At 43.7% G+C, this 22,091-nt stretch overlaps 2 protein-coding genes and 1 pseudogene across 4 annotated transcripts; 2 read left to right on the top strand and 1 right to left on the bottom strand.

The window, feature by feature from the left end:
• The first annotated feature begins 1,424 nt into the window (after window positions 1-1,424).
• Window positions 1,425-3,843, top strand: LOC110299015 (gamma-crystallin A). 2 transcript variants are annotated; one of them, XM_021168590.1, is made up of 4 exons: window positions 1,445-1,453; window positions 1,559-1,801; window positions 2,227-2,229; window positions 3,507-3,779. In XM_021168590.1, exons 1-4 carry the CDS (start codon window positions 1,445-1,447, stop codon window positions 3,777-3,779), a joined length of 528 nt encoding a protein of 175 aa, XP_021024249.1. The 2 variants fall into 2 exon arrangements, with proteins under 2 accessions (XP_021024258.1, XP_021024249.1); XM_021168599.1 differs by lacking the exon at window positions 2,227-2,229 and having other exon boundaries at window positions 1,425-1,453; window positions 3,507-3,843.
• A 665-nt stretch (window positions 3,844-4,508) lies between these two features.
• LOC110301771 lies at window positions 4,509-5,706 on the bottom strand (annotated as a pseudogene). The gene has a single exon (XR_002378737.1). The product of XR_002378737.1 is annotated as a CDC42 small effector protein 1 pseudogene (transcript).
• Window positions 5,707-19,670: 13,964 nt separating this feature from the next.
• On the top strand, window positions 19,671-21,654 carry LOC110297485 (gamma-crystallin B). Its single transcript, XM_021166270.1, has 3 exons — window positions 19,671-19,708; window positions 19,798-20,040; window positions 21,314-21,654. The coding sequence occupies exons 1-3, from the start codon at window positions 19,700-19,702 to the stop codon at window positions 21,587-21,589; spliced, it is 528 nt and encodes a 175-aa protein (XP_021021929.1). The 5' UTR covers window positions 19,671-19,699; the 3' UTR covers window positions 21,590-21,654.
• Window positions 21,655-22,091: the final 437 nt, after the last annotated feature.

Below are 22,091 nucleotides of genomic sequence, written 5' to 3'. Positions count from 1 at the left end.
CTTGGTGCCACATGCAAACTCAGGGGAGTTTGTTGACCTCTTCTGAAAATAGTGAGGTACTCCCACGTGGGGTGGTGGCTGGGGAGATCAATGTGGGCCTTTCTGCATGGGGCTTAATCACAGTTGAGCTTGAAGTTCACCAGGACACTTGGAACACTAGGATGGAGGCAAAGGAGGACATCAGTGGCCTGTAGCCCTCTCCAATGCTCCAGCCACTGAGGACTTGGCCCAGTCTGCTTCTGCGACGCTTTGCTACGGTCTGCTTCTGCGCAGCCTTGCTATGTATGAGAAGACGATTCTTGCTGTCCATCCTTTCACCATCTGTCTATGCCCTGTAAGTGATGCCTAAAGATTTTCATACAGCTATTGTGCCTGCATTGCTAACTCTAGTTGGGTGTCCTCATGGGCATGGCTTCACTACCTAAAATATGCACAGAACGGGATGACAACAGACATTCCAAGGCTGGACCATCCTCCATGCCTGCAATAGAGAAGCACATCAAGTCAGTTGGCAGCAAAAAAGAAGGTTGTTATGACTGCCATCGTGGCTCAGGGAAGCCGACAGTTTGGTGAGGGGGAAAACAGACAAGTCAGAGCACTGGTTTTATGAACAAAAGGTAATTCTGGAAGAAGCGTGGTGGCAGGAAGAATGGCTGACTTCTTCTAAACAGTGTGCCTCAGATTCTTCAGAGAGCTTTTCATTTTAGACCAAGAAGAAGTGTTTCACTTTATCATCATCCCAAGCATATATATTATATATATTGATTTTACTATTTTCATCCACTGAATTTGGTGTGTGTGTGTGTGTAAATTAAAGAAATTTAAAATCAAAACAAAGAAATAAAATGAAGACCTACATATAAACTTACCACTCACTGATGACATTTTCATCTATACACAGGTCTAATCTTTTTATCTTAAACACGTGAAAGTTTTAAAAACATCAAACCCATATTCTACAGATAAAGACGCACAACTGTTTTTCAATTAGAAAAATGTGTTGGTTTTTCTGCTGCTACCTCTTGGCGCCTGAGAGTGCCTCTGGAACTCGTGTGATTCTCATGAGCTCCCACAAATGGAGGCCCCACCCTCCATCTCAGCAGTTTCTATAGGCAAACACTGCAAAATGCTGGGTGCATAATGCATTTCGAGAGCTCTGCATAGGGTGAGAAGCGGGCCCTTTGTCTCCAAGGTCATAATGGCTCTGCTGACTTGAATTCCTTTCGCTGAGATAGTGAGGACAACTCGAAAATGCCAGAAAGAACGAGAGCCCCCTACCCCATGATCCCAAATGACAAAGCGAGAACACAGAAATCCCCTTACACATCCCCCCAGGCCCCTTTTGTGTGGTTCTTGCCAACACAGCAGCCATCCTGCTGTATATATATCAGCTGCCACTCCTGTCCCCATCATACTCAACACTGACCATTTGCTGTCAACAACGATGGGAAAGGTGAGTCAAAGGAGAACCCTCCCTGAGTCTGTTGAGTGCCCCCTCTGAATGGGGGATGCGCCTTCGAGTTGACCATGTGCTGTTACACCATTTCTTCCTTTACAGATCACCTTCTACGAGGACCGCGGCTTCCAGGGCCGCTGCTATGAGTGCAGCAGCGACTGCCCCAACCTGCAGACCTACTTCAGCCGCTGCAACTCCATCCGTGTGGACAGTGGCTGCTGGATGCTCTATGAGCGCCCCAACTACCAGGGCTACCAGTACTTCCTGCGTCGCGGGGACTACCCTGACTACCAGCAGTGGATGGGTTTCAGCGACTCCATCCGCTCCTGCCGTTCCATTCCATACGTGAGTATTGCTTCAGCCTGGCTGATGTGAGAGAACACTAGGTCTTCCTGATGGTCAGTTTGTTCCCGTTCGTGTTCTAATGCCCTTAGCAAGGCTAGGAACGCTTGATAAGTGCTCACAGTTATATCAAGACCCGACTTTTAAGGCTAAATAGAATGGATATATATAATACATATGAACAGCAATATAAGCAATATATTATTTCTTACTTAAGGGCATTAGTGTTTTAGAACATAAGAAACCACAGCATGACCTTTAAAATTAATCTTGGCTGAATAAGCACATACCCTTCAGCCATAAAAGAAGGAAATCCTATCATTTGTGATGACATGGATGAACCTGGAGGGCACTGTGCTAAAAGAAAAGAGTCAGGTATGTAGTGATAAAGGCCACAAGTTCTCATTTGTATGGAGGATCTACAGCAGCAGGTTTATGGCGGGAAGAGGATCAGGCTCGTTGATTTAGCTCAGCAGTAGTGTGCTTGTCTAGCAGGCATACAGCCTTGAGTTCTGTTATCAGCACCAGGCATAAAAATATAGAAGCTAGGGCGGCAACGCAGGGGACCAGAGGCTTGGAGTGACAGTCAGAAAAAGAAAAATTGCTGCTGGAGAGAAGAACTATGTTCTAGACATCTACTGTATAGCACGGTGATGACTGTTCATGTTATGTATTAGAGTTATTAAAAATTGCTGAAAGGTGAGGCTGGAAGATGGCTCAGTGGTTAAACACACCGGCTACCCTTCTAGAGGACCTGGGTTCGGTTCCCAGCTCCCACAAGTGGCTCACAACTGTGTAGGACTCCAGTCCTAGGGAATGCCATGCTTTCTTTTAGTCTCCAGGAGCTCCAAGCACAACTCACGTAGTACACTTACAAACATGCAGGTAAATACTCATAGCCATGAAATTAAAAGAAATATATCTTAAACACACAATAAAAATGCTGAGTGGATTCTATGTATTCTCAGCACAAAAATAATAATTATGTGGGATAACTATGTATTAATTAGCTAGATTTAAGCATAGTGCTTACTTTAAAACACCATGCTATGCCTAATAAATACACACAAGATATCTGTCAGTTTTAGAATATATAAGTACATTTAAAAAATCAATTAATTAAACTTGGTTAGAGCTAGTGTATTCTGATTGTATTGGTGGTAAGTTTTTTCTTACTATATACTCTCACACTCACCTAAAGCCTAGAACAATGGGTGTCAGCTCGTGTGGTTTTGTATTTTTTTATGAATTATTATTGACTAGTCTCTCATGAAACAGGTGTTAGAGTTGCATGAGATATGATCTACATCACCAGTCTGAAGGGCAGGGGGGAAGAAAAAAAGAAGAAAGAGAAAGAGAAAGAGAAAAAGAAAAGGAAAAAGAAATGTATGTAGACTCAAAATTAATCCGAATCATTGCATGTCATGCATACAAAAGGCAGTGTCAAAATAAGCTTGGTAGGATTTGGTTACACGGGCAGTAAGTGCTTTCACTCCCTGCCTTTACGTGTTCGTTTCCTTCACAAGGGTTCACTGGTCAGGTCAGCTTTATGTTAGTGCAGCTCCTAATTTGTTACAATAGCAGCCCACGGAGTAGGCTTAGGGAAGACGAACAGATTCGCCCGAAAGCTGTGTTTTGGGATGGGGCAAGCAGGCTGCGACACCGTGTGTAAATCATTGCTTTTCCTCTTCTGTCTTCCTCACAACAGACCAGCTCTCACAGGATAAGGCTGTATGAGAGAGATGACTATCGGGGCCTTGTGTCTGAGCTCATGGACGACTGTTCCTGCATCCACGATCGCTTCCGCCTCCACGAGATCTACTCCATGCACGTGCTGGAGGGCTGCTGGATCCTCTATGAGATGCCCAATTACCGAGGCCGCCAATACCTGCTCAGGCCTGGAGACTACAGGCGCTACCACGACTGGGGTGCCATGGATGCCAAGGTCGGCTCTCTGAGACGGGTCATGGATTTGTACTAAGCCTCCTTTTGCTTGTTACAGTCCATACATGCAATAAATATACAACCTGTGTTCCTGGCACTAAGTGGCTCTTGCTTATCTTCAATATCTAAACCCTATTAAGTGGTATCCTGGGGAACTTAACCCTGAAAGAGGTTTCAAATATCCATCTACTTCCTTCCAGTCAGGAAACAGTACTTATGGGACGGTGCATACCTTGGTGACCTCTGGGTCTGCAGACAGGAGGAAAGACAAACATAAACTGCCATTTAGAGCCCAGAGAAGGTAGAAAATGTAACGCCTGCCTGTGGCTACACCACTAAAGACAAAGGGCTGCTAGAGGGGGTAGTTGCTATTTCACAAGACAGTAGTCAAGAAAAGATGCCATAGGGTCTGGAAAGATGTTCACCGAATAAAGCACTTGCTGCACAAGCCTGGGGAGCAGAGATCCGATTCCCAGAACAAACATAAAGCCAGAAGCAGCAGTACACATTTGTACCACCGCTGTGCCCACAGTCAGACGGGACACGGAAGCAGAATCCATAGAAGTTCATAAGCCAGATAGCCTTTTGTGAGCTGCAATAAACAAGAAACTCTTCAAGCAATGGGAAAGGCAAATATCTATACCCAAAGTTGTCTTCTACACATACCTACACTCACAGACACACAGACATGCACATGCATGCAAATGCACACGCGTGTAAACGCACATACCTTCAATACATATATATTCACATGTTTTGGGGGGGTAATTAAAAGAACTCAAATTAAAATTTTAATTAAAAAAAATTTCTGGGAAGCTATTAATACTACAGAAGCGTGGGATTAGAGGCCTAACTGGAGCAAGACCCTGGTGCCAGCGGAGAGACATGGCGGGGCTGTGACCTTAAGGTCTGAAATCCAGAGCGGACTGGGCAGTGGTCACCCAGCCCCATCACCTCTGCATTGTTCATTCCAGAAGGAAAGAGGGCAGGGAAGCAGGAAGAATTTAGCAAACTCGGGGTCCAGCTGTGGCTCCCACTCCTGCCTGCCTCGATTAGAGAAAAAAAGCAAGAAGTTTAAACAGGTAGCACCCGACCTTCATTCAGGAGCAAGGAACCCATTCCAGGTTCCCAGAGAACCCCCAGCTCAGATCGAGGGTGTGCAGGGCTTCAGCGGAGCTCCTCTGACCCACCAGTAGTCACTTGGTCAGTCCTGCTGCCTTGACCCCCATCTCCAGGAGGGGCAGAGGCCAGAGGGAGTATAGGGAGACCAGCCCCCACTCCTTTTGAGGCACTTGTTAGAGAGAAAGAGGGGGGCCCTTGGGGCACTGGTTGAAGGGATCTGGTGGTGGCATTTCTTTTGGGCTGGACACAGAATCACAGAATGGGAACTCCAAGACTGCAGAACCAGTCCCATGGGAGCTACAAGGCCCTAGAATTGCTCCACGGTCTGTCACGGTGGTTTCCCTTGGATCTCATCTGCTCCTGAACTGCACCTGTCATGGCAAGTCCGTCTCCAGCCCCCATCTCTCCAGAGCCGATGTGAGTCAGGTGGACAAAGTTCATTGGCTCCCCAATCATAGTGCGGTCAATCCGTCTTCTCTTTTTCTTCGGCTGGGGCTTCTTGACCACGCAGCAGCCCAGTTTGTGCCAAAACTCGCTCATGTTCCCTGATGGTTCCAGCTTCAGGCCCCTGCCAGAGGCCCCAGGGGGCTCGTGTTTGTTGCTAACCAACCAGTTCTCACACGCAGGTATAACAACACCCTGGGTTCAGTCAACCGGATGGGGTGGGAAAAGGTAGAAATCCTAGACACCAACAAGTGGCCTTCGGTGAAGGTCGGAGTCTCTGACTGGTGGGGCACCGGCAAGAGGCTTGGGCAGGCAGGCACAAGGTCCTGTCTTCTTTAGATGTGGAATCCTGCGGCTCCCCGGCGTCCCCACTGCGGGCGGGGGCTCCGCCACTCCGGGTCCCCGTATTCACATGTTTTTAAAGAAAAGATTTATGAAGAGATGGGTCTAAGCAGAACTTTCCAAAGGAGAAGCCTGATCAACCAGTGTTTGTAGGAAAAGTCCTAAGAGTTAAACAGCTGATGGCTTACCCTACCTCTGTTACTTAGTGCAGTGACCAGCCTGGTCTGATTTCATTAAGACATCTGCTGACAGGGGCCTAGCAAACACAGGAGTGGATGCTCACAGTCAGCTATTGGATGAATCACAGGGCTCCCAATGGAGAAGCTAGAGAAAGTACCCAAGGAGCTAAAGGGATCTGCAACCCTATAGTTGGAACAACATGATGAACTAACCAGTACCCCTGAGCTCTTGTCTCTAGCTGCATATGTATCGAAAGATGGCCTAGTCGGCCATCACTGGAAAGAGAGGCCCATTGGACTTGCAAACTTTATATGCCCCAATATAGGGGAATGCCAGGGCCAAAAGAATGGGAATGGGTGGGTAGGGAAGTGGGGGGCTGTATGGGGGACTTTGGGGATAGCATTGGAAATGTAATTGAGGAAAATATGTAATAAAAAATATTAAAAATAATAAAAAAAGACATCTGCTGTTCCATGTAGGTAAGCCAGGACCGCAGTTTTAGTTTCTACCTCATCTCTCTGAACAAATCACTTTTTATCTCCTCTATGTCTACCTTACTTTATCAAAAGCTGCAAGTGATCACAGATTCATGCCTCTCTAAATCTCAGAGATGTTATGATGAAAAGATGAGAAAAAAAGACTATGAATCTGTTTTGTTATCTCCAAGTTACCATATAAACGCAAAGAAGTACATACCTTCAGTCCCCCCATCCCCACCCCCAACAAGGTTGTGCTTACTTTGGACTTTGGGGTGAACTGTTCTCAAGACTCAATTGCACAGAGCAAGATATTAGTATTTGATATTAAGTACATCTCATTCCAAAAGAACAGTTTTCTGAGAGGGTTACGTCTTCGTACACATTTATAGAAGCATGAAATGTTACTCTTGGATCTTTGACTTCCTTGTAGAAATTGACAAGCTAGTTCTAAAGTCCATATAAAATTTCAAGGGACCCAGAAACGCTAATGTAATCCTGAGAAAAGGCAAAAGTAAGAATATTCATACTTCACTATTTCCAAACTGACCACAACACAATAGAATCAACACAGTGCAGTGCTGGCCTGAGAAGAGACTATAGATACACAAAACAACCTACTAGCCCAAAAATAAACTCCCATGTCTATGTTTGTCTTAGTATGGATTTTACTGCTGTGAAGAGACACCATGACCAAGGCAACTCTTATAAGAACAACATTTAATTGGGGCTGGCTTACAGTTTCAGAGGTTCAGTCCGCGGCATACAGATAGACATGGTGCTGGAAGAGCCCAGAGTTCCACCTCAGAATCCAAAGGCAGCCAGGAAGAAGTTCTCTTCTGCACTGGGTGGAGCCTGAGTACTAGGAGAGCTCAAAGCCCGACTACACAGTGTTGTATTTTATCCAACAAGGCCACACCTCCTCTGATAAGGTCACACCTCCTAATAGTGCCACTCCCTGTGACCAAATATTCACAGATGTGAATCTATGAGGCCAAACCTATTCAAACCTCCACAATGTTCAACTGAGTATTGGTAGAAAGGAGAAGATTATTTATGGAAAAATATTAGTCTTTTAAACAAATAGTACTGACACAACTTACACACACACACACACACACGACTCACCCTCACCTATATAGTATAAAAAAGTTCATTCAAAATGTTATATAGACCTGAATTAAGAAGTCAAGATATAAAACTTTTAAGAGAAATCTTATGAATAAGTATTTATATCCTTTTATGAAACGTTGATGATTTTAAATATAGCATTAAAACTACATGGAATATGAGCTGATGTGGTGGCTCAGCTTGTTGCTAAGCCTGAAGACCTGAGTTCAATCCCTGGGACCCACCTGGTAGAAAAAAAGACCCTAAATTAAATTTGAAAAATTTAAGAACATGCAGCTAAAGATTAGTAAGTTAAATTTTATAAAATAAAATATTTTATGCACCACAAAAAGCTTAATAAAATAAAATGATGACTCACAGAATCTTTAAAAATAATTTATCTGGGGCTGGCGAGATGGCTCAGCAGTTAAGAGTGCCGACTGCTCTTCCAAAGGTCCTGAGTTCAAATCCCAGCAACCACATGTGGCTCACAACCATCCTTAAGGAAATCTGATGCCCTCTTCTGGAGTGTCTGAAGACAGCTACAGTATACTTACATATAATAAATTAATTAATTAAATATTTAAAAAATAATAATTTATCTGTTAAGGTCTTAGAACCTAGAATATGTAAAAAAAAATCAACTAAACAATAGCAACGACAACAACAAAACTACAATCAAAATTGGCAAGCATTGAAAATTATGTTTTTCCAAAGAAGAATAATAAATAAGGAAAAAATTTCAACACCATTAGTGATTAGAAAAATCCAAATTAAACCCAACATCAGATGACACTTAATGTTTATTCTAATGAATAAAATATTTTATTTTTTGTTATTTTTTTATCTTTTTATTGATTCTCCATCCCTTCATATCTGCCCTTTGCCCTTGCAACCTGCCCCTCAAAGTAAAAACACACAAACAAGCAAGCAAAAAATAAAACATAGAAAACATCTCATTGTGGAGGTTGTAGTGTGTCACAGTGTGCCCCACAGTATATCCCTCTGTCCACACATCTTCATTTGCAAATGTTCACTGCAATGAGTCTGGTTCCTGATCTCTGGCTTCTTTGATACCATCTTTATCAGATCCTCATCAGGACTCCTCCGGGTTATCCTGTTATTGTGTCATGGAGATCCTGCAGCTTTGGGTCAGCAGGACTGTCTCTTTCATATATCCCAGCCATTTGCGGATGATATACATTTTGGGGTGGGCCAACTCAGAGCCCTGGATCTGGGCCTAGTTGGTAGTTGAGTTGGTCAGCCTGTGGGCTTTCCTTTATTTGTATCATGGGTGCAAGCTCTCTTAACACTGCTCTGACTAGGCCACCCAATGCTGCCATTGGCAGGAGGCAGGACCAGCTCTCCCACTCTCTCACCCTGCGGACTGGCTCAACCCTGCCTTCGACATCAAGGCCAGCTCCACTAAGTTGCCCAGGCAAGGTACATGGCTCGCTCTCCTGAGTGCTACAGCCAGTGAGGGGACAAGAATAGCTCTCCCATTCTCATGATCCCAGAGCCAGCTCTTCCCACTGTCACAGGTGGTGAGGAATCACTCCAAACCTATACCACCTCATAGCAAATGAGTGGCAGGACCAGCTCTTCCTCTCTCACACCCTCAGGGTTGGCTCGCCTGCATCCACCACCAAGGTCAACTCTGTTGTGCTGTCCAGGCAAGGTGCAGGGCTCACTCTCCTAAGAGCTGCAACTGGTGGGGGGGCAGGGCCAGCTCTCCCACTCTCAGGACCCCAGGGCCAGATCCTCCAGCTGCCCCAGGTTTGTTTTTGTTTGAGACAGGGTTCTCTGTATAGCCTTGTCCAGGAACTCACTATGCAGATAGACCAGGTTGGTCTCAAATTCAAAGATCTCCCTGCCTCCTGCCTCTTGAGTGCTGGGGTTAAAGGTGTGAGCCACAAACTGCTTGTTGATAATATTTTTAAATTAAATTAAATTAAAATTTAATTTTAATTAAATCCTGCCAAAGAGAAAACCAGACGTGTTGGTGAGGATATGGAAACATTGGAACTCTCTTACATTTTTGATGGGAATGTAAATGATACCCCTTCTGTAGAAACTGACTTACAGTTCCTCAGAAACAGTGGCTTTATGGCCTAGCAATCCCACTCATGGGTAAACAATCTAAAGAACTAAAATAAGGGTCCAAACAGAAACTTATACATGAATTTGCATAGTGGTAATATTCTTAATAGTGGCTAAAAGATGGACATAGCCCGGTGTCCTGATGTCAATAGATTACCCGACAAACACAGTGAGATTTGTCAATACAAATAGGTCATATATCTGGCCATCAAAAGGAATGAGGTGCTGATATACGCCATGTGCAAAGAAGAGTCACACAGACTAGACAGACCACACATGGGTGCATCCAGATATATGAAGTACCCAAAACTATAGTGGCAGCAAGAACAGTAGTGGCTGCTTAGGGCTGAGGGGATGGTTAACCAGGGTGTGATCTCTAGAGTATAGCGTCTCGTTGTGACTATGAACATAACTGTAAACACACTAAAAACACTGTGTTGTGAACACGGAATGGCATGGCCGAAGCTGCCTCAAAACACCCCCTCCCCCCAATCTAATTCAGAAAGCTTCCGGATCAAGGGTATTATTCTTTCCCTCTGAAAGAACATACAAGGTAAATTGGAATTAGGAAGCTCAAAACACTGTGACTCTTACCAATATCAAATATGCAGGAAGTCTGTGGCTCGGTGTTAGCTTAGCTAATCCACTGCATTATCCCACTGCGTTAGGTGACTAATGACACACAGCTGGTGTCTTCGTGTTTGTTTTTTAACGAAAAAGGAATAAGTATGAGTCATGTCTCATGGAAAACAGTTTTGCTAACTTGAAATCTCATCTTACTTTAGTCTAGAAGAACCGAAAACTGAAGCACAGAAAACGGCATTAAGTTCATAAAGCTTAATGCATTTCAGTTTCCCTTTACCAAAATAAGGAGCGTGGATAGGGTGCATCCTTCCAGCTCAGACCTGACAATGCTCTCTAGGGTTTCTAGGTGAGAAAACATCTGTGGTTCAGTGCAGGCTCAGGAGCCCATAAACCTGGTTTTAGTCTGTCTACCTTGTGACTGTGTGAGCTCCGCCCGACCATGCTAGCAGATAGTAGATGTTCCATAAATGGGCATCACCACGCCTTTGGTTTGCTGTCATTATGCTCAGACCTTATGCTCATCTGCGTGCTGTCTCCAGGGAAGTCCCAGGAGAAAAAGAGTGGAAGGATGAGCTATTTTTCAGAAACTACCTCTAATTCAAGTGAACGGGAATAGTCTATTTCATTTTTTCCACTTTGCCTCAAAACCACAATCTTCCTGCCTCAGCCTCTCAGGTAGACATGTCCTACCTAGAGCTCTCTGTTGTTTAAAGCATCACCTATTACTGCTGTGTCACATGTCCACACACAAATTAATGAACCAATAGGTAGAAAGACACTTCTGCTTGGTCAAATGCTGAGACATTACCAAAAAAAAAAAAAAAAAAAAGATGAAATCAATTGATTTGAACCCATTTGAACATAGTAGAATTTCTGTTATGGTCAAAGACACCGAAGGCTGGCAGAGCCTGAGTAGACTATGTGGGTGATAGGGGCTTGTGGATTCATTTTTGAAGAAAGACCTTGGACCTGCTATGGGAAGAGTATAATTTAATGTATAGATTAGTAAGACCTGCACACCTGAGAAGATGACTTCAGTTTAATCCCACTTTCTCTAGTCACTACAATGTATGCCTTCCTATAACATAAGCAAACATGTAGACACTATGATACCCAAACCTGGAAATATACTATCAGTTGATATATATCAAAGATGTTAATAATATATCTCTGACAAGTATCAAATGTTGGCAGACTGTCCCTCTGATCAGAACTTGAGCTGGGTTCTTCCGATTGCTCAGCTTGGCTTTGACCTTGGACTTCCCTCTATGCTCTTGCACAATCAGATTGAGCAACAAACCTGCTCTGTCAGTTTACTGACTCTCCTCCAGCCGTGACCACCCTGGCCTGCCTTCCTCCTTTATCTTACCAATTAGTTTAGCTGGAAACTCCTTATCCTTGCCATTTCCTCTTAGTAATTCTCCATCTACTGACACTGGACCCCTCCTGCTCATTGGTTACAAACCTCCACTTGTGCATTTTTGTATTAGAGTTCAAGTCTAACTACCTTGCTCATTACAAAACCCACACATAGTTATTCTTCTACCTGCTTTTATATCCTCTTTTAAACAAAGTTAGTCTTGCCACCATTAGCAAACACTATAACTAATTTTTCTTTCATAATAATTCATTTTTCAAAATGCTACAACCCGTTTCCACTGGTATTTCTTTTTGCATGTACTTTTTAATTCATTATATCATTTGATTTTAATTAGTTATTCTTACCTTATAAATAGGGAAACTGAGGATTGGGAGATTAAGTGATTTTTCCAAGGATTAAAAGAAGCATTACCAGCAATTGCTAAATATGTATGGATGTGTGCATCCATGGGTCCCCTACACATATTCTCCATGGATAGTGACTCTTCAGAAGTTCCTCTGGGTTGAAAAAGAGTTTTAAAGGAAGTAATGTGAAATAAAGACTAAGACAGGAGGAAAGGTCCTGCTAGGTGGTGGTGTTTGCAAGATTAGATCTTCTAAGTCAATGATCATCCAAGCCCTGACAGCATCATTTGCACCCAGGCCTCTGGTGCTCCCACTTTAGAAATTGTGAGCATAGGCTACTGATTCCAGGCCCAGACATTGTCATAATTCTTCATTTATCTAAAGAGCCCAACTCTCGTCACTGAAACAGCATTTTATTTCTAGGTATCTTATTTGACCTTCAACATGTCATAATACAGTTGTTTGCTTCAGCAAGCCTTTGGGACTGCCATTGCTTGGTCAAGATGTTGGAACAAATTCTACAGTACAACATGGTGTAAGCTAAGGAATATGCAGGATACAGAAATATAACTACCCCATACCTTTTCATCTGTGACCAATTACTTGGTAGAAACACCTCAGAGAAGCAAAGATTCATTTGGCTCTCAATTTCAGAAGATTATATTCCAACATGGTGAATAAGGCGTGCTGGCCAGAGAGAATAGGCCATGGCTGCTGATTGTATATGGTAGCCCTCCAGGAGACAGATAAATGGGAACAGAAAGAGAAAGAGATAATAAAATACACCCCCCAACTGACACATTTTTTTTCAATTAGGTCCCATTTGCTAAAGGTTCCACAGCCTAATATACAAAGCACCATATGAGGACAAAGTTCTCAAAACATGAGGCTGTGGAGAATATGTCACAATCAATATGTTCACACAAAGAGTGATAACAGGACCAGGGTATAAACTCCTGCTTATTAATACCTACTATCAATGTCCCTTTTTATTAGGGTGGCATGAGTCACCACACAAGCTGTCTGGACCAGGAATGTCAGCTGTGACAGGAGTTATCTAGAGACACTCTGTCCCCTGAGAACTTTGGAGCAGCCTGAATCCTTGGTGCCCACAGGATATTAGATTCCCTCACTCCTGCCAGGAAAACAAACCTTCAATCACATATGAAACGGAGAGGCAACAGCCACTTCTTACAGAGCATGGTTACTACGGGAAATCCTACTTCTTTCATTATAATGGGTATCCTTGTGCCTATTCCAAGACAGGCTCTTTGAGTTGTATGCTCTAAGCACCGAACAAATTTAAGAGATGCTCTAATGCCACAGAAATGGAAACGAGGGAGCACATTATCTTCCTACCCCAGACCACAGATGTTCTGGACCTGTTCTGAGATGCTCGTCTGCAAGGGAGAGGGCACACCCTGGTGCTCTAAAGGAAACAAGCATCTATTATTAGGAGAAGGCAAATGGCAAATCCAGCCCTTCCCAGGAGTTACAGTTGACACTGAGACATGTGTAAGACTCAGGACCTATTATACCTGACTCCAGTCTAAACTTCTGTTCCTTTGTCTAACTTATTTTTCTTTTTTGGAATTTCATAACACATTTACTCATTTTTGTGTAAGTATTTATACTTGTGGATAGGTCAGAGAACAACTTTAGGGGGCTAGTCCTCTCCTCCCATCACATGGGTCGCAGGAATCTAACTCAGATTTTCAGGCCTGATGGCAAGAAGAGCCTTTGCCCACGGAGCTGTCTTGGTGGCCCCTGATTTATGGTTCTTTCCCAAGATTATTGACCTCTCTGTGCATCAGAACTGAATCATTTTGTCAGGCATGGTGGTGCAGGCCTGTAGTCCCAGCACCAGGAAGCTGAGACTTGAGAAATACAAACTTGAGGCCAGTCTGGGTTACATAGTAAAATCCTGTCTCAAAAGTTAGGGTGTATTATGGAAGAAACATGGAGGTACAGGTGAGGTTTCATCAAAACCAAGGGTGTATAAAAATATACAAAAACCTACTACTTTATAAACTAACTTAAAAAAAACAATTTAAGGTTTGTTTTTATTTTAATTATATGGGGAGGGGGATGGGGAGTGTGGTATGCATATGAGTCAGAGGAGGAGCCAAAGGTAGCTGAAAGCATCTGGACACAGAGCCTGGGTCTTCTGTAAGAATATGTGCTTTTAATTACAAAGTTGTTTCTCCAATTCCTGCCACCCACCAAATATAAAGGAGTGCTCTAAATGGTTGAAGGATGCTCCTCCAAGAAGCAAAAGGTTTTAAATGGAAATCCCATTGCCAGACGCAGGCTACTTCCTTATGAGCTTTACCAGGGAGATCCCAAAATGTTAGAGACTCTTTCCCCTGCTTTTGGTTGTCTGCTAAAACTAGATGATGAGACTGCATTGCTGAAGACACTTAATACTTTGACTCAAGGACATAGAGAAACCAAGTTGGAACTGAGCTAAAGGCCTTTTCTTTGCTAGCTAGTGTTCATTGTGGCAAAGGTGGTATGCAGGAGAAAAACTATCAATGGTCTTTCCCAGCTGTGGACTCTGAATGCTACAAAACCAATGTGCCAGACATGACCACTTTGGGCATACTCAACTGCTTCCTGATTGTATTTCAAACCATCTTCATAGGAGAAAACATATAGCTGCTATTTTAACCCTAACCAAAAGCCTATGGCTGGAGAGGTCACAGGCCCTGGTGGGGAAACTACTACAGTTTTATTAAATGGATGTGTAGTCAAGCTGCCTTCTAAATATTTAAGATTCTGACCATACATTAGTGTGTGGCTTTCGGATGTGGTTAGAGAATCTCTCTCTCTCTCTCTCTCTCTCTCTCTCTCTCTCTCTCTCTCTCTCTCTCTCTCTCCCCCTCCCCCTCCCCCCTCTCTCTGTTTGGCAGAGGGTGATGGTTAATACAGAGACTCACAACTGGTTAGAGCATTGAAAATAAATGGCTATTAAAGTACTCTGCCTTAAGTGGGACATTGGTAATATTCCCTGCAAAACCTTGCATAAGAAGAGGCAGATGATCACAATGTTTAAGGCCTGGGAGGAGCGTTGGCATGGCCATTGGAATCATGGACACATAGCTATGTAGCTACCATCACAAGAAGCATACACTTGTACACACAAACGTGCATGTGCACACACACACACACACACACACAGAGTCAAACAGCAAAAATGAATGAAGGAGAAGGAGGAGGGCCCAGTTTGGAAGAAAGGAGTCACATGAATGGAAGGGGGCTAAGAAAGTGTAATGAGGATGGATTTGATCGCAATAGCTTATATGCATTCATGAAATTGTTAAAAAGGAAAGCATAGTCTGGGATCTTAAATTGTCATAGATTGAAAATGAAATGTTCTCCCTTCCCTCCAGCCTCATGCATTGAATCTTGGCCCTCACCTGATGATCCTGTTGAAGAAGGATTGGAAACCATGAGAGGTAAAGTCTAGACTGGGGAAAGGGTCAAGTCAGGGAGTTAGGAGGGTCTTTGAAGGTTATGCTTGGTCGTGACCCGCTTCTCTGCTTCCTGTCTGCCATGATGTGAAGGACCTCCTTCTCCACGCACACCCATGGATGCTCTGATGTCTCAAGCCTAGAAACAACAGAGCCAAGGACTATGGAACCTCAAAACCAAGGATTAAAAGTGAGCCTTTCTCCCCTCCTTTGTGTCAGATCGTGGTACAATACAACGCCTGTCTAGTATATGCTTCTCTTAAACATCAGACTGTAAATAAGAACATTAGTGCTCACTCACTGAGGTTTCCTTACCATCCTCAAACACTGGGTGACATTAAATATATTGAGTTTTATATATAAAATAAAGTTATGGGGGCTGGAGAAAAGGCTCGGCAGTTAAGAGCACTGACTGCTCTTCCAGAGGTCCTGAGTTCAATTCTCAGCAACCACATGGTGGCTCACAATCATCTGTAATGGGATCCGATGCCCTCTTCTGATGTGTCTGAAGACAGCTGCAGTGTACTCATATACATTAAATAAATGAATAAATAAATATTAAATAAAATAAAGTTGTGACATTCCTCCTTTTTTATTTCACGTTTCTCCTTTTAAGGGTTAGAAATCTTAGCACATAAAAGCAACACAGTATTTTTCAGTGAGTTTTCCCAGGTGAATCTGAGTACTGGATAAGCTTCGATCAGGATATGGTTAAGAGTCCAGCATGATCATTAGTTTTTCTTCACTGAAATAATGTTTCATTAAAAGGCTAATGTTAGCTGGTGTTACCATTCACTTTATTTAAAAGAAGACTCAGGATAGAAGACAGGTGTGCTGCATAGTATAAATATTACAATCATAATTACTATAATAATAGGAAATGGGCTTTCCATGCCTTGATGCCTGGAAGCTAGACACCACTGTATTACCTGTGATTATCTTAGCTAGTGGGATTAAGATAAGTGCTTCTTTTCTTCTTGGAGTGAGCATTGTGCTACACTGTTCACACCATCACTCAGGACCAAGGTACTCCTTTCCATAGACACTGGAAGCTCAAAGTTCAATGCGATGAGCTCCCCGGACTTTCTTGGAGCAACCTACATAGATTTACTGAGCATTAAAAGTGCACAAAGTCCCAGCCCCTTATTCAGTTCAGGATGTCTCTAGAGTGGGAAGTCACCACCATTTTATTTTCTCCCAGTTCTAACTGCATGCAGGAGGCCCTGTGGTCAGCTGACTAGAGGAAAAGAGATGGGTGGGCTCAGTTCACCAATGGCGTGGCTTGATATACAGGTTCAAGCCAAAAGAAGTGTTATTGCATGATGGGACCTGTGGTGGTTTGAATATGCTTGGCCCAGGGAGTGGCACTATTAGGAGGTATGGCTTTGTTGGAGTAGATGTGGCCTTGTGGAAGGAAGTGTGTCACTGTGGAGGTAGGATTTGAGACCCTCCTCCTAGCCACATGGATGCCAGTGTCTTAGGGTTTTACTGCTGTGAACAGACACCATAACCAAGGCTACTCTTATAATAACAACATTTAATTGGGACTGGCTTACACATTCAAAGGTTCAGTCCATTATCATCAAGGTGGGAGCATGGCAGTGTCTAGGCAGGCATGGTGCTGGAGGAGCTGAGAGTTCTACATCTTCATCTGAAGGCTGATGGGAGAAGATTGGCATCCTCAGGCAACTAAGAGGAAGCTCTCAAAGCTCACACCCACAGTGACACACTTCCTTCACCAAGGCCACATCTACTCCAACAAGGCTACAAATAAAAACCTCCAAACAATGCCACTCTCTGGGCCAATCATATTTCAACCACCTTAGCCAGTCTTCTCGTATCTGCCTTTGGATCAAGATGTAGAACTTTCGCTCCTCCAGCCCCATGTCTTCCTGGACGCTGCCATCTTCCCATCATGATGATAATATACTGAACCTCTGAACCTATAAGCCAGCCCCAATTAAATGTTGTCTCTACACAGCAATGGAAACCTTAGCACCACCTCACTCAGGTGGTCCCCAAAACAGCAATGAGGGGGTAGTCCTCCCAGTGGGTGACCTTAAAGAAGTGAGCCTTGTCCTGGAGAGGTGGCTCAGTGGTTAGAGGTGATTGTTGTTCTTACAGATGACGTAGGGTTGATTCCCAGCACCCACAGGGCAGCTCACAGCTATCTGTAGCTACAGTCCCAGAGGATTCAAAACCCTCTTCTGACCTCTGTAGGCACCGGGTACACACACATGTAGTATGCACACATACCTGTAGGCAAACACTCATAAAATAATAAAATGAGTAATTATTTAAAATATTTAGTTTTTTTTCTTAAAAACAACAAAAAAACCCTAAAAACAAAAAAACTGACAAAGTAAATAACTTTAAAATATTTTTTTTCTTAAAACAAAACAAAGCTCGCTGGTCATTCATCCACTTTGCGTGGGAAGAAAAGTAGCCTGAGTCCAGGGCTTACACGGAGTCATTGAGCATGGGGAGTCACTTGGCTAGTTGATTCAGGGCCAAGAAAAGGAGAGATTAGGAGCAAGAAGGCTTCGTGTAGAGGTACGTGCATGGAGATACAGAAATGGCTGCACAGTATGAAGATGACTCTGTCACATACTGATGCCTATCATAGCGAATCCACAATGAAAACAAAAAAGCTAAACCATCTAAGCAGGTGACAGACAGATTGGAACAAAGAACTCAAATTATCACGTCCGTGGTGGCTCAGGGAAGGCTGTGCCTAGTGGCTCCTGACAACTCAGCCATTACCATTATCAAGTGTCCAGTCCACCTGAGAGACAGAAGAGTAGAGGGCCTCAGTGCATTTGAGGAAGTCCACCAGTCTCTCGGTGGTAACTTGACTACCTAGATCTTTCCATCCATCCTTGATAGCACCCACATAGATCGCAGATATTTGTTTCCCTCAGAGGTCTTGAACAGTAAACTTCTTAGGTGCTAAATAAATAGTATATGTTTGTGAATAATCACCATATTTCCCCAAACAAAGATATCAAAAAGATGCATTGTTTTACACTTTTGCAAATTCTTAATGTGGGGAAATGACAGTATTCATTTGTTCATTTGTAAAGGAAAGAATAAAATTTTCTTAATATAGCAAATAAACTCAGTATTTTTCTGAAAAACTGTCCTGAGGAAATATCAGTTTAAAGTAGTCTAGGGGACCCCAGGGTTCCCACAATACATGTATGAGGCACACTGTCAAGACACCCTCCCCACTCCTCCACCCCCCACCCCCCAACCCCCACCTTCCACCACCACTCCCCTACTCCCAAATATGGCCTGGATGGTACCCAGTTGCTAGGAAGGTTTCTGTCAGAATCCTTATATTACTTTAGTGATAGCTTCTGAAAACCAAAAACAAAATAAAACAAAACAAAAATAAAAATAAAAAAATGGAAAGAAAAAAATGTGGCATTTGTAGGAGGGACAGACTCTGGGTGAGCATGAGCAGAAGGACGCTTTAGGTTCTCCAAGGAGATTGGAAATGGAGGAAGCCTCTGAATACTCACTTGCTTTCCCTTCCAGTCAGAGCCACAGCATCAAAACCTCTGTTCTAGGTGCAAGGGTGGAGAAAAGACATCACAAAAATAGTTGACGATTCTACTCCCGACCATCGCCCCAACGAACATTATTGATCACAGAATCTTGAATTTGAACTAAGCTTTATGCTTTTCAGAATGTCTCCTCTGGTTACGTCTCTTTGAGCTCTCTTACTCAAGCTTCCTTACTGTTTAAGTTTTCGCTTCTAAAAAGTTTAAACTAGCTGCATATGTATCAGAAGATGGCCTAGTCGTCCATCAGTGGAAAGAGAGGACCATTGGTCATGCAAACTTTATATGCCCCAGTACAGGGGTACGCCAGGGCCAAGAAGTGGGAGTGGGTGGGTAGGGGAGTGGGGGGGAGGGTATGAGGGACTTTTGGGATAGCAATGGAAATGGAAATGAGGAAAATACCTAATAAAAAATTTTTAAAAAAAAGTTTAAACATGCCATCAAAATCCGAAGCACGCACGAAGTTGCTAAATCAGATTCTCCCGGAGAAGTCAATTGAGCCGAGTAAGCTATAAAATAAACGCACAGAATCAGAGCTTCGCTCATTCTTTTGCAAAACAAGAGCAAAGACTTTTCTCATTGATGGCAACAACACAACAGCTTTAGTGAATTAGAGCAACCCGAACCTACCAGAAAGAATGAGAGTAAACCATTCAGCCAACCCCAATGAGCAGAGGGAGGGAGAGAGCTCTCCGAGCTTGCAAATCCCCTTACTCACCGAAATGGGCCCTTTTGTGTGATTTCCTGTGGAGGCAGCAGTCATGACGGCTATATATACCAGGGGAGCTCCGCTAGAGTCTCACAGCTCCCAGGGCATCTCTTACTCTCAGCGAGATGGGAAAGGTAAGTCCTGGAACCCTGACCTTTGCCCGCAAGCAGCATCCTTGCTGGCAGAAATCACTTATTTGTCTGGTCCCTTTCTGTGCTTACAGATCACCTTCTTTGAGGACCGCAGCTTCCAGGGCCGCTGCTATGAGTGCAGCAGCGACTGCCCCAACCTGCAGACCTACTTCAGCCGCTGCAATTCTGTCCGCGTGGACAGTGGCTGCTGGATGCTCTATGAGCGCCCTAACTACCAGGGCCACCAGTACTTCCTGAGACGTGGAGAGTACCCTGACTACCAGCAGTGGATGGGTTTCAGCGACTCCATCCGCTCCTGCCGCCTCATCCCCCAAGTGAGTTTGGCTGTCTTTATTATTGGTCTCTGGGAACACAAATTATCCTAAAAGATCATCTTAAAGCAAGTCATTTCAACTAGAGCAAAGAGTGCGTGTGGTACCTAGTCCGTGTATCCACTAGGATACCTGAGAGAGGAATCTCAGTTCTCAGGAACGTGGTGGTGAATTTTTAGAAAACTCAAATCCCCATTTTCACATTTTATATGCTATCGAGAAGTCAAACGCCAGCACCAGAGAGAAATTTTAAAACAGTAAGATATGGAAGACAATACATTTATTATCTGTTTAACATATAAATCCCCTCCATATGTAGTCCTTAGTTCATTCCAAACCACTTCAAGTCAGAAATTCAGTTTCTTAATCTAAAAATGCAATGGGCTACTGTGCAGGTGTTATAAAATGCATTGGGTGGGTAGGATGCACTGAAGAGATAGTGGCAAGAATTCAAGGCCAGCCTAAGCCACCCGCTTTGTAGAAAATCATACCACCTTGAATGCCCTGATCTCATCTAAAAACATGTAGGCTTGCTTGGCCTTGCAATTCTTTCTACTCGATTTTCCCCCCATCTTCTGCTTTTTATTCATATGTAGTGGGCAGTACCTATTGGCTCACTTGGAGGAATACCCCAGCAAAAAGGCTAAAACCAAAGTTCAAGATTCATGCTTTCTGGAGCACGACCATAATAGCATCCTAGGCAGGTGGAGTGTGGGAGCGGTGAGACAAGATGAAGTGTAACCCTCACAGGGAAAGGTCAGTGGGCATGCAGGAAGCCAGGCAAAGGGGCTGATTTCGACTGAAACCGGGGCTTAGAAAGAGAAACCAGGGACACGCAGCACCTTATATATCACAGGGGCTCAGTCTTCCGCTCTAGAGATACGTGGACCAATGCACACGTTTTGCAGAGAATCGCTGAAGGTCGATACCTTTCCAACACGGGCGACATATCAGAATGGTACCCTTCTGGTAACTTTCTGACTTCCTCTCCTGCAAAGGCTGTCCAAACAAGCCAGAGACTATGGGCTGGTAGCTAGGCACGGAGAAGCCTGGGTGCTATTCCTTGAATTGGCCATTGGCACCCTAAGATTCTTCAGGTGACACCCGAGGCTTTAGGAGTGGAGACTTCTGAGCTCTGTACGGAGCTTGTTCTGAATGCAAACTTGGACTTGGGATTTACAGGCTGGAGGTACTGAGACAGGAAACTTGGCTTCTACTTGTGTTCAGTTGCTTTTCTTCTTCTGTCTGCCCCCTTCCCCAATCTCCTCCCCCTCAGCACTCTGGCACTTACAGAATGAGGATCTACGAAAAAGATGACTTCAGAGGACAAATGTCAGAGATCACAGACGACTGTCTCTCTCTTCAGGATCGCTTCCACTTCAGTGAAATCCACTCCCTCAATGTGATGGAGGGCTGCTGGGTTCTCTATGAGATGCCTAGCTACAGGGGACGGCAGTACCTGCTAAGGCCGGGGGAGTACAGGAGATATCTTGACTGGGGGGCTGCAAATGCCAAAGTTGGTTCTTTTAGGCGAGTCATGGATTTTTACTGAGGCATTTTGAGACTCTACTTTCCTCCTCTAGAGCCTAATAAAGTATGTAGCTTATGATTCTGGCACTCCAAGAGTCCTGCCTTTCTTTTAATCTCTTAAGCATTCTTAAGCAAATATGTCACTAAACCTAACATGATAATCAAGATGGGAAGAAACCTCCTATACGGGGAAATAGCATTCTGGGTAAAAACACATTCTCTAATGACTAAATATGTAAGATTACAGAAAAGTGGGCTGGAGAGATGGCTCAGCAGTTAAGAGCACTGACTGCTCTTCCGAAGGTTCTGAGTTCAAATCCCAGCAACCACATGGTGGCTTACAACCATCCTTAATGACATCTGACTCCCTCTCCCAGTGTGTCTGAAGACAGCTACAGTGTACTTACATATAAAATAAATAATAAATAAGTCTTTTTAAAAAAAAGATTACAGAAAAGTTTAAATTATCAAGAAAAGTCACAACTGACCTGGTGACATGATTTAGCAGGTAAAAATTCCTGTCC

This window comes from Mus caroli, chromosome 1 (genome assembly GCF_900094665.2).
Source record: "Mus caroli chromosome 1, CAROLI_EIJ_v1.1, whole genome shotgun sequence".
Classification (NCBI taxonomy): domain Eukaryota; kingdom Metazoa; phylum Chordata; class Mammalia; order Rodentia; family Muridae; genus Mus; species Mus caroli.
This window is presented reverse-complemented; position numbering and strand designations above follow the sequence as displayed.